The 13,421-nt window shown below is 31.3% G+C and overlaps 1 protein-coding gene across 1 annotated transcript in view; it reads right to left on the bottom strand.

Annotated features, from left to right (window-relative positions):
• The window catches only part of LOC134714995 (WD repeat-containing protein 75-like), a 38,078-nt gene that overhangs the window by 2,918 nt on the left and 21,739 nt on the right, over positions 1–13,421 (bottom strand). Inside the window, exons 9-16 of the mRNA XM_063576801.1 lie at positions 12,580–12,735; positions 10,795–10,991; positions 10,123–10,310; positions 9,066–9,229; positions 8,211–8,397; positions 7,410–7,501; positions 2,763–2,849; positions 191–423 (exon numbers count right to left, since the gene is read on the bottom strand). Coding sequence (XP_063432871.1) covers positions 191–423; positions 2,763–2,849; positions 7,410–7,501; positions 8,211–8,397; positions 9,066–9,229; positions 10,123–10,310; positions 10,795–10,991; positions 12,580–12,735 — 1,304 coding nt within the window. The remainder of the gene's footprint in view (positions 1–190; positions 424–2,762; positions 2,850–7,409; positions 7,502–8,210; positions 8,398–9,065; positions 9,230–10,122; positions 10,311–10,794; positions 10,992–12,579; positions 12,736–13,421) is intronic.

Raw genomic sequence — 13,421 nt, 5'->3', positions numbered from 1 at the left:
AAACAAAAAAAAAAAATCATTGACATTTTGCACATCAATCCTTATAAACTTATTGCTGAAAGGAAAAATCCATCCTAAAAATCAGTATCATAAATAAAAGTTGTCATTATACCAAACGTATTAAGCCCTCATGAATTAGGCAACAGTATCATAAGATTAAATACAGGAATTTTATTCATGAGTTTCTTACCATGGTTTTAGATGCAGAAGCAGCTGTATCAACCTCTGACAGACAAAGAAGTTGATGATCAGAGTTGATGAAATATAACTTTGATTGGGTAGGCAGTTGTCTCCCTTTTTCAGGTGCAGTTTGAGATTGTCTCCCTTGATTCTGTGGTATAAAAACAGCACTTGCCACTTTTCTAGAACTTATTGTATTTTGATGATATAAAATCTCTGGACTTGATGGTCTAAAGAAATATACTGAAAATAAAATAAAAATGTATGTGCATAGTTTAAGATATTTTTAAATATATTATTTATTCTCAATAAAAAAAAAAATTATAACAAAGAGGATATTTTTTTTAAAGATAATTTTCTTTTAACTGAATAAATCTCTCTTATAAATCCTGTGAAGGATAAATTTATTTTCCTATCTATCCATGTTAAGGAGGCTTGCTGGTACAAAAATTTCGGCAAAAAATTAAACATTTTTTCATTACAAATTTTAGTTATCACACTATTAGTTATTATTTTATGATATGGTACAAAAATCAACCAAAAGAATCGATTTGGATTAGCCCTAGATGACTTTTAAAATGTTTTTATCATTGAAAAAGCTCCAAATTATCTCCCTTTGATGCAAAAATGCCATTTTTGGGCATTAAAATTGAAATATCCTTTTTAACTCATCAGTGACCTATATTTCTTATTATTGTTTTCAAATAAGCTTTTAATGAACTAAATAATTGTAAAATTTCAGCGATTTCTGTAATTTAGTTCTTTTTTTATTTTGATATTAATTTTATTTCTCCTATTAGATCAACAGAAAAGAATAGTCCAGTCAATCTAGCATAAATTTGACCCTAACCTGAAAGTAATTGCAACAGAAGATTTTTAAGTTTTAATCTTTAGCAATATACCCCAAATATACACAGAAAAAAGTCCCATAAAATCTAACTTGAGGAAAACTAAAAAAATCACCATTTAAAATTCCTATGGAGATTTGCATTGAAAAGGGAAATAACTCTTGCAAAAAAGGCAGAAATATCTATAAAAATTGATACAAAATTATAACTTTACCGCTTCTATTCATCAGAATGTATTGATTCTTGATTTTTAAGCGGTCTTTAGAGTATAACAAACAACTCTAAAGGTGTTTTCATATATTTTATCAAGCTATAATCTAGATTTCGTAATTTATTAGTTGACCATTTTATGAATTTTTCAACATGTCAAGGTAAAGAATCTCAAAGTTAATAAAAATTATTAAGCATGTATTCTTCTTTTTGTGGTTTAAAGTTTCTTAAGATAAGTAAGTTGCTGAAAAAACATAATATACAGATATAAACAATACCAAATTTTCACATTTTTTTTTTAAATGGTTACAAAGCTTCAAATTTGCAATTTCTTTAATGAAAAATGTACGAAAAAAATAAAACTACCCATAGCACTTCTGTTTTGTACATTTCATGAGCAGAAGATTATATAATTTAGTCAAATACAAACTTATAACCCCATCAAAGTATCATACTATACATAAATTTCAAGAAAAACAACCAAAAACTGACCAAAAAAGACTAATTTTTGCAAGAGTTATCTCCCCTCCCAATGTTAATTTCCATAGGAAATTTAAAATGCTGATTTTGAGTTTTCCTCAAGTTAGATTTTATGGGACTTTTTTCTGTGTATATAAAGGACATAATACTATAGATTAGAACTAAAATATTTTCTGTTGCAATTAGTTAGAGGTTAAATCTTAGTTTGACTGGACTAAAGGACATTAACAAAAATGTATGCTTCATTCGGAGGCAGATTGTGAGCTTAAATGAACGGTGACCCCATATTTTTATTTCATTTTTCTATTATGAAAATATAAAGAGAAATCCTATAATAGGAAAAAAATGATTTAGACCCGTGAGCCCCCTTAACAGCACCCACACAACTCTCTATTTTGGTCAATACAAAACCCTCACTTATTATTTATCTTCAACAATCTTAACATAATTTTATAGAACAACGATTTAAACATGTATGTACCATTATCTTTTTGATTAGTGTCTTTTTTCACCCATTCCGATACAGACTGGGGCTTCTTTTCAACTGAGTTTTGCTGTGAGTTAGTTTTTTCTACTTTGGCTAGAGGTATTAGCCTAAGGGGAGGATTGAGATCTCACAACACATGTTTAACCCTTTTACCCTGCCACATTTTTACCTGTCCCAAGTCAGAAGCCTCTAGCCTTTATTAGCTTTGTATGACGTCCATTATCACTGGACTAGAAAAAAAATTTCTCGTTTAGGGGCCAGCTGAAGCATGCCTCTGGGTACATGATTTTTTGCTGTGTTGAAGACCCATTGATGGCCTTAGGCTGTTTTCTGCCCCTTTGATCAGGTTGTCTCTTTGACATTCCCCATTTCCATTCTCCATTTCTTTGACATTCCCCATTTCCATTCTCCATTTTATTTGAGGCATCAATAATCTGACTCGTTTTAAAATTGTGCAAGAGTTAATCAATGGTCAGATGAACAGTTTTATTTACAGAAATAATATTCGTACAGACAGTTAAGAATTGAGAGTTTACCGCAAAATACAACCTACTTACCATCACTGATTTTTGATATCACAGCCATTACATCTGTTTCAGGGTCAGAAATTAGACTGACTGTGTTGAAATCTATATTCCAAAGCACTGAAAAGACATAAATAAAAACATATGTTTACTACAATATTAAGACAGATCTTAGTCATAAACATATGTTTACTACAATATTAAGACAGATCTTAGTCATAAACATATGTTAACTACAATATTAAGACAGATCTTAGTCATAAACATATGTTAACTACAATATTACGACAGATCTTCAGGGCTTTCCATTGAAGCCGGTAGCCGGCGGAAATCCGCCGTTTACGGTGGCTTCAAGTGCCGGCTACTTCACTGACAAAAATATAAATTCAAAAAGAAAAAAAATTCTTGTTCAAATGTTTACAGGCAGCCAACAGAGGTATTGTCGCAAAGGATGAAAAGTCAGTGTTTACCTTGGGCTAAATATAGTTCACATGAATTCAGGTCACTGATTGGTTGTCTATTTAAAGTCAGAATGCATCGTTTCTTTTCAAAGATAACAAGAGAGTCGTTCCGGTGGTCATTGAAGGATAACAATAGAGACGTTCCGATGGTCATTAACTCGTTGGCTTTTTTTGGCTTTTAAAACGTGAAGACAAACAGATAGGATGACAATTTTATGTTATGGACTAATCTTTCAAATTAAACAAAGTGTAGTAGATCATATTGATCAGAATCTGGAAAACAGTATCTTTTGAAGTTCAATTTTCAAAGCCCACGTGGTGTTCAGAGAATCAAGGTCAAAAACAAAAGTAGAACATTGTCGACTCGACCTCAAATAAAAAACATTTCCAAATGATTTATGTATCCGACTTGTTGAACAGTTTACAAAAAAAGAGAAAATCAGAGGATATATCAATTTTCTGTCAATGCTTGAGAAATAATTGTATGATTTAAATACGCGTAACAGAGAGAAAAGGGGTCATTTGTTTACAAATGCACGTAGTTATGCAAAATAAATCGATCAAGATTTTTAACAAACCGGATTATTATAAAAATAAATCTCCTTTAAAAGTAAATGAATTTTAAGCATAAGGTAATGAAAATAAAAAACTAACGTAAAAAAAAATGAAATTTCTTTAAGATTTTTTTTTTCTCTCTTTAATTTCATACATAAAAAATGGTGATTTGAAAGATGAAATTAGGTGCCAGGAGATCGCGAGAATGCAGGATTTTGCTCTATTTATGCCAGAGCTTCTGGGGGCCTTGAGCGGCCCCCAGACCCCCTGCTGTAAGGCACCAAGCTTACAGCTTGGTGGGCGTCCGGCTTCGCCGAACGCATGTTACAGCCGCCTATGATTTTAATTTAGCCTGCTACTTCAATTTTAATGGAAAGCCCTGGATCTTAGTCAAAAACATATGTTAACTACAATATTACGACAGATCTTAGTCATATACATATGTTAACTACAATATTACGACAGATCTTAGTCATAAACATATGATTACTACAATATTACGACATATCTTAGTCATAAACATATGTTTACTACAATATTAAGACAGATCTTAGTCATAAACATATGTTAACTACAATATTAAGACAGATCTTAGTCATAAACATATGTTATTTAATATGTCTCTATCAGTTAAACAGGTTCCACTGTTATGGAAAATTGCACATGTTAATCCTATCTTTAAAGGAAAAGGTAGTCCACATTCAGCTCTAAACTATCGTCCAATATCTGTTACTAGTATTGTTTGTAAGATTATGGAAAAAGTTTTATTTAAACATTTGTATAATTATATGAGGAGTAATAACCTTTTGTCAAAGTTTCAATCTGGATTCCAACCAGGTGATTCTACTGTTAATCAGTTAATCGAAATATATCATAAAATTATTAGTAATATGGATAGTGGTAGGGATGTTAGGTTTGTATTTTGTGATGTATCTAGAGCTTTCGATAAAGTTTGGCATAAAGGACTTTTATTTAAACTGAAACAATCTGGCTTAAATGACCAGCTCTTATCGTGGATAGAAAGTTATCTTTCGGATCGTCAACAAAAGGTAGTTTCAGAAGGCTTTTCGTCAACTCTAAGAAGTGTACATGCAGGTGTCCCCCAGGGATCAGTTTTGGGACCCTTTCTGTTTCTTGTTTATATAAATGATATAGTTAATGACATTGCTAATGATATTAGACTTTTTGCAGATGACACCTCTTTATTTGTCATAGTAGATGATGATCATGATGTAGCAGCCGCTTCTTTAACTAATGACTTAGATGTTATCTCAAATTGGGCAAAATCATGGGCTGTTCAATTTAACTCTAAGAAAACTAAAAATATTGTATTTACTAGAAGGGAAAGGGAGCATCCACCTGTATTTTTTGGGATAAATGGTGAAGAGGTTGAGAAAATAAATATTCACTGTCATCTTGGGATAACATTTCAGTCATCAGCTTCATGGCATACACATATTGATATTATTTATAAAAAAGCATGCTCTCGTCTTTCTGTGCTTCGCCAAGTTAAGCACTTATTAGATAGGAGTTCACTTATCCGTATTTATTATGCTTTTATTAGACCTATATTAGAATATGGTGATGTTATTTGGGGCAATTGTTCCCAGCATGAGACTGAGCTCCTTGAAAATATTCAGATAGAAGCTGCTAGAATTATTACAGGATTACGACGTAATTCCTCCAGACAGAAACTTTATATTGAATTAGGTTTAGAAACTCTGGAGAATAGACGTAATAAACATAAGCTTATACTATTCTATAAAATATTAAATGGGATGACACCTGCATACTTATATGAGTTAATCCAGCCATATCTTCCCAGACAAACCCCTTATACTTTGAGGAATGAAAATAACACTTTTCACCCGCCTCTTGCTAGAACTAGCTCTTATTTTAATAGTTTCATTCCTTCCACTATAAGACTTTGGAATAGTCTTCCTTTGAGCTTACAAAAGTCACCAAGTTTGGGTATATTTAGAAGTGGACTGGATAAGTTTTATAGGACTGGTGATATATTTAAACCTTTCAACTATGGGATAAGGAAACTTAATATAAGTCATTGTCAACTCAGAAATAATGCTAGCAACCTTAAATCTCATTTATTTAATCAGTTCTTATCTGAGAACACTTTTTGCACAAACTGTAACCATCCTGTTGAGGATAACAAACATTTCTTTTTTATTTGCCCTAAGTATAATGATGTAAGACAGATCCTTCTTGATTCCATTTACTCCATTGTTGATAATGTTGACATAAATATTGAATTACTACTTTTTGGAAACAGATTATTATCATATGATATGAATATTGCTATTTTTAAATCTGTTCAGAAATATATCAGTGACACTCAACGTTTTGTTTGAAACTTACTTAATTTTTGTTTCATCTAGTTTTATTTTTTATTTTTTTATTTTTTTTCTACACTCCAACGTTAATTCATTTATTCCACTAAGCAAGCTTAGTGTCTCCTTCAAGCCATATATATATTTCTAATGACTTATAAAGGATATTTGCATGTTTCAAGGTAATTTAAATAACTGATGATTAATTGCCTATATATTTATTTATACTTTGCATTTATTAAGTAACACTGTTAACATATTTTGCTCGTGTGTGCTCACAAGTAGCATGCATGTTCCACTAAATTGCATTATTTTAAATACAGTTGTTGTATAAATTGAATCATACCTTGTACATGTATTATGGAGAGAGCTTTTATAGGCTGTGCCTGTTGCTCAATCCTTTTCATATCTTAATGAATAAAATATGTTTAAAATCAAAATAAACATATGTTAACTACTATATTATGACAGATCTTAGTCATAAACATATGTAGTTACAGATCTTAGTCATAAACATATGTTAACTACAATATAAATAAATATGTTTAAACTAAAACTAAACTACAATATTAAGACAGATCTTAGTCATAAACATATGTTAACTACAATATTAAGACAGATCTTAGTCATAAACATATGTTTACTACAATATTAACAGATCTTAGTCATAAACATATGTTTACTACAATATTAAGACAGATCTTAGTCATAAACATATGTTTACTACAATATTAAGACAGATCTTAGTCATTAACATATGATTACTACAAACTTAAGACAGATCTTAGTCATAAACATAAAGTGAGAACATATGAAAGAACTTTAGGCTTTATAAAATAAATTGTTTGGTTTCCAGACATCCTCTGATATGAAAAATCTAGAACCTGCCTGGAGAATTAATTGCTCACCTGTCAAAAATATTCAACATCAAAATAATGAGCAACAGTGACAGTAGTCATGCACACAGATAGACTAAAGAGAGATTATTAAAAAAAGTACCAAAAACATGTCAAGTCATTTGAGAACAAAAACTACAACAGCAATTGAGCTACAGATTTTCATGACCAAATTTTCTTGTAGATATTGCTGACCATTTTTGCTAGTGACACTTTCTCTCTATCTATTATAGATTTTAATATAATTGCAAAATAGCAAAAAAAAAGTTGTATAATAGCTTCAACTAATAGATCCAAAACTTCAGTGAAGGCCCTTTATTTACAGATTTTATCATGATATTATTGTTTTGCTGTTTACTGTATTTTGGCTTATCTATTGTAGTTCAGAAGGTAATTACCTTGTTGTTCATAAAATAAACTAACCTGTGCAGGATGATAGATTCCAGGTAACTAAACTTTCTGTGCTGCATGCAGTCAACAGATGAGAACAGCTGTATTTCCCAAATTCTATAAATCTATTAAATAAAACATAATGAGTGAGTCTAGAACCTAAATGACTAACCAATAAACAGTCAACAAATACATAACCTCTCACTACATAAATTATTATCATTCAAATATTGCTTCAAAAGAGATTTTCATGGTTAAACAAAAATATGTATGCTACCTACATTACCCATATCTAAGCTACAAATAAAATTGAGAATGGAAATGGGGAATGTGTCAAAGAGACAACAACCCGACCATAGAAAAAACACCAGCAGAATGGTCACCAAAAAGTCTTCAATGTAGTGAGAAATTCCCTCACCAGAGGCGTCCTTCAGCTGGCACCTTTTTGTCCCACTAAGGTCTGTAGTAATACTTACTGTATATCAGATTTATCTTTTTTGTCCAGCTAAGGTCTGTAGTAATACATACTGTATATCAGATTTATCTTTTTGTCCAGCTAAGGTCTGTAGTAATACTTACTGTATATCAGATTTATCTTTTTGTCCAGCTAAGGTCTGTAGTAATACATACTGTATATCAGATTTATCTTTTTGTCCAGCAAAGGTCTGTAGTAATACATACTGTATATCAGATTTATCTTTTTGTCCAGCTTATGTCTGTAGTAATACTTACTGTATATCAGATCTATCTTTTTGTCCTGCTAATGTCTGTAGTAATACTTACTGTATATCAGATTTATCTTTTTGTCCAGCTAATGTCTGTAGTAATACTTACTGTATATCAGATTGATCTTTTTGTCCAGCTAAGGTCTGTAGTAATACATTAGTATCGGGATCCCAGATGGTCAGAACAGAACCAAACCCTACACATAACAATGACCCGTCATCTGAGTAGGCAGCTGTACTAGCAGGGGAATAACGGTAATAGCCAGAGAATTTACACATCCATTTCTTATTCTTCCCTGAAATAAAGTTGTTGTAATAAAATAGAGTATAAAAGAAAATTTGAGTTAAAGTCTGCTTTATACAATTTTAAACTAGTTTTAAAGAAAGGTAATGTACTGGAACATTAACCTTTCAGGTAAAAGATGTCTTCGGTGTATTGGGCAGTGTAGAAAAGGTATGATTTTAAAAGATTTCTCACTTCACCATATATTTTTAGAGCTTTTTTTTAGAACATGTCCAACTTGTAAAACCTTAGAAGATGAAAATCACTTTCTCCTCTACTGTCAAACTAATAATGTTTTACATATACAACTTTTTAATGACATGGCAATGGATAATCCTGTTTCCAAATCTATCTAATATTGAAAAACTAGTAGTCCTACTAAATCCTTCCAATATAATTATAAACCAAGTGAAAAAAACAGTTTCCTTTATAAATAGTCTTTAGAGTTGAGGACAGGGGACTCTTAGTTACTTTTGACTTGTATATATATATAGATAGATATGTGTGTGTTCAACTCAGTTATTTTATTGTTGTTACTTGTGTGTGTTCAACTCAGTTTTTTTTATTGTTGTAACTTGTGTGTATATGTCACAAGTTTAATGTTACTTATATGACATATAATTTTTTTTATCATTAAACACAAATCTCCATTGTATGATATTTAAACATTAACACACATACTGTATATATTTGTGTCATCAACAAGTGTCCATGTTTTGAAGTAATTATCCAGACTAGTTGTCACTGCCATTGGTTGGTCATCATCTTCTCCAGTTTCGGGACGTATTTTTAAACAAGTCACTGGAAAATTATGTGGTAATTCTACTGTAGTGTTTAACGTATATCTGCGAGAAAAAAAAATTAATAGCTGAAAATACTCATCGATTAAAACACACTATGCAACATTTAAAAAAAAAATGAAAACTACATTTCAATACATTTTATAAAATATAGCATGAATTAACTCCCCTTACCCACTCATTTTCAAATTTGTGGACAAAGAACATGAAAGAGAAAACAGTATAACTGTGTGCTTAGAAGGTCCCTTCTGGTGTCAGAAAATGGATTATCTAAAAACAGATTCTTAAAATACATATGATTGTCCACTTTTTTTAAGAGATAAGGGAGATAATTAGTGAGTTCAAGTTTTTTGAGTCACTTCCAGTATCAACTAACTGCATACTTTAGGTTTTAAGGTACTTTTACAAGAAAATAGTGAAAAACTGCCTAGTTCTGGTTTACACAAGATCACATCCTATTGAATTTTACAAGTATATATAATCTGATTTTCTACACATTGATATCCTAAAATATCATCCGCAAGCCACAATGTGAACCTTTTAGGCGAGTGAGCACAGTGATTGAGGTAAATACTTTAGCATTATGTAGGGCGACTGATATTTTACTATATCTATACGAAGAAAACCTGATTATTGTTCTATTAATGGTCTTTTCCCTCTTCCTAAGGCAGTTTTACGCTTGACGAAAGCAAGCTTGATAACGTTTCCTCTCGCATTGTGACGTTGCTGACAACTTCTCCTCTTACATTGTGGCCTTGCTTGGTCTCGTTTTGAAGCCTGAATACAAGAATTACAGAGCAGAGTGATATAGGTGTTGGGAAGGAGGATAATCCTTCATATCAACACAGATTTCATCTTTGTCTAACATATTGAATTCTACCATAACTTTATCTTTATTTTTAATCACAATAGTTTCATTGTGAACAAAGGGTATTTACTTTCTAGTTTCTTCCCTGAATTGCCAGAATTTTAGCCTCAATTCAGGTGACATCACATGGTCATCCCATAATTCCACTGTAGCTAGCCAGTCCCCATGACAACTAAAGTCTGCAGCCATAACTTCTGTAACTGTGAGTGGTTTTGCCATATTCTCAGGTGATATGTAATTTTGTCCAACAATATCCAACTAAAAATATTAAAAACAAGATCAGTGTATAAACAGCATATATACTGTGTTAGTCATGATGATCATATTGGCTGAAAGACCAGTATATAAGGTCGTTATGTGTTAATTCTGGGCCAGGAGCCTGAAATCCTAGTGTTGGCATTTGTGGCCATCTATCATAATTGTTGGTTTTATGGTAGATGCAAATTTCAGACTGATGTGTTTCTCTGTTGTATTGTTTACATTTTCTTATCCAGCAATTTGTTCAGCTTATTTTACTGTATAGATTTTACTCCTTGTTGAAGCATGGGCTGTTTTCTGCTCTTTGTTAGGGTTGTTGTCTCTTTGACAAGACAATCAACAAAATGATTATAGTATATTCCTTGCAAAGCTGATTATATTCTTCAATGTGTAAATTGTACTGAAAACAGGAACAACAAACGTAAACATTGTCTGTTTATTTAATGTTATTTATCCTATCTTCATCAACATATAAGCTACTTACATCATACAGATGTTTGTCATTGGTTACAGAGTAAAACTGTAAATGTCCTATCTTTCCATTGGTTACTAAGGCCTTTGACCTGGGGTCATAGTGCAAACCTGCTGGTACTGGATGTGTTTTCTGCACACTGAGATGAGCACATGTAAGTCCTTGGTATACTTGTTTCACATCAAATTTATTTGTTATTAACTTGATCACTGTCAAATAAAACATATTATGTTTTTTAAAACAATACTAATACCTGTTACCGAACATAACAGGGCTTTAAAGCCAGTCAAGGTCATCAAACAAAGGGCTTTAAAGCCAGTCAAGGTCATTAAACACAGGGCTTTAAAGACAGCCAAGGTCGTTAAACACAGGTTTTCTAGCAAATCAATGTCGTTTAACTAAGGGATTTATAGCCAGTCCAGATCATTAAATAAAAGGGCTTTATAACCATTCAATATCATTACCAGCATACTAGTATTCTTCTTAAAGAACATCATTTACAATTACTCTTTTTTAAAAACATCATTTCAAAAAAACAACTATAAGATTTACTCATCTATAAGACATTTAATTATATCCTTAATATGATTCAAACTGTATAGTTAATTTATGTTTATAAATGTATATTATAAATCTATGTTTTAGCTGTAAACACAATATTGTAAATTCAAAATTATTGCATGCATTTATTATTTTCATTTTGTGATTTTGTACCAAAATGCTATTATTATTTTTGCAATACTGAGAAAATTTATGCTTCACTTCTTAAAAAAAAAAAATGTGAGTTTAAATTATTGTAATTACAACCCTTTCTCATTTTTGCATCTATAAAAACATCACTATAATTTCTAAATCTACATTAGGCCAACTAAAACTAAATAGTAGATTTTCATCCAAATTTTTGAAAAAAATGGGGCAGGTGGAAGGATTTTATTTTTTAAATTTTATTTCATATGAAACCCTCGTCACAACTTTTTCATACCACGGGGTTTATACATGTTATACATTGTACATGTAATTGTCCCTTAGAAACATATTACATCAAAAAGAAGAGAAATGCTCTCTTCAGTTGGACTATACCTAAACCAAATTTATTTTGCTTTCTAAGCAATGGCTTGTAGTTGTAGTCCCCATAAAATCAATAAAATGTATTGATACAATTGTATCTTTACACAAGTATTGTGAGTACAGAATAAAATGTAAACTCAGTGTTGAAAGTAATTATGATGTAAAATATATATGAACTTAACCAAAAAGTAATTCTTGTTTAATAACTAAATTGAAGGTATTGGGAAAGTTACAGAGGGTGTTTGCTGTTTGTCAACCAAAAAAACAAAACAGTATATCATTCACAGTCCAAATTTCTTGACACAAAGTCATTGTATAAATAAAAAAAACATGGTTTTCGATTCACTTGTGCATACCACAATTTGCGTTTAAAGACCAGGTGTTTTACTCGTTTCTCGAATATTTCATGCCCTTCTCGTTATCAATCTCTATTCTCGGTAGATGATGTTGTCATCATAGAACAGCAGAATATGTTGACTTAATCATTTTCGTTAAATTACTCGGAAGAAATACAAAAAGGAAGTTTTGAATGAAAAGAAATTATCGATAGTTCCCGGTAACGGACATAAACAAAATCCAGAAATTGTATTTTTGTTAAATAAAAAAAATCGGGGCGGGACGATTTCAGAGGGCAGGCGGGGATGATAAAAATCTAGCAATTAATTTTAACTGGCCTTATTTAAAGATCTTGTTATTACTTTGGAGTCAGAAGTGAGGCAATATACTTACCATTGTCAGTATGGCATGTGGCATAGTACATGTTGTCATGGGAACATGTCACACGATTAATAGGTGCTCCAAGTCTTGGTAAGAAATCTTTCTGATCTGAGTTGTATTGCCATTTAACTAATACACACTCATGTCCACCACTTAAAAGATATGAACCTAGATACAAAGTAGACAATATTTTTTTATAAATTTTATAATTATAACAATTCTAAAAATTAAACTTTGTATAAAAGTGACACCTAACATCCACGTATTCCAACATCAATCCGAATTCCAATAGCAAACAATCTTATTCAGAAGACTCCGTATACATACTATAAGTATTTTATTGTAATTATATTACAAAATATTGATCACATGATGCTAGTATTACTAGACTTGCAATTGCTTTCCATCAATCCAAATTATCCAATTTATAAAGGTCTGCATACACTTGTGCAAATATGCTTTTCCTGCTAATCATAGCGTCTGAAAAGGTTAACTATTACACAAACATATCTTAAATGTATCTGTGTATTTTTCTTATTCAGCAAATCTATTAAAGGCAACTGTTCATTTTCAGCTATCTGCTTTCACTTCAAATATCCCATACAGACAGAAGAACATCAGAGCAATCATAATGGACCAATAGATCACTTTCGAGTGTCACCGGAGAAAACTTGTCAATTATACGCGCCTTTGTGACGTCATTCACAAGATAGAGGGGCACACCTGTATCCCTGCACTATAAACGTTCATCAAGCGTCTAAGTGATCGTCAATGTGCAGCGTAAACTAGAAATGATATTTGTTCCGTAGGTAACTAATCACAATTCCCTAGTGCAGATTCAATTATGAGAGTTT

Source organism: Mytilus trossulus, chromosome 4 (genome assembly GCF_036588685.1).
Source record: "Mytilus trossulus isolate FHL-02 chromosome 4, PNRI_Mtr1.1.1.hap1, whole genome shotgun sequence".
Classification (NCBI taxonomy): domain Eukaryota; kingdom Metazoa; phylum Mollusca; class Bivalvia; order Mytilida; family Mytilidae; genus Mytilus; species Mytilus trossulus.
The sequence above is the reverse complement of the archived record's forward strand: the minus strand, read 5'-3'. Positions and strand labels throughout refer to the sequence as shown.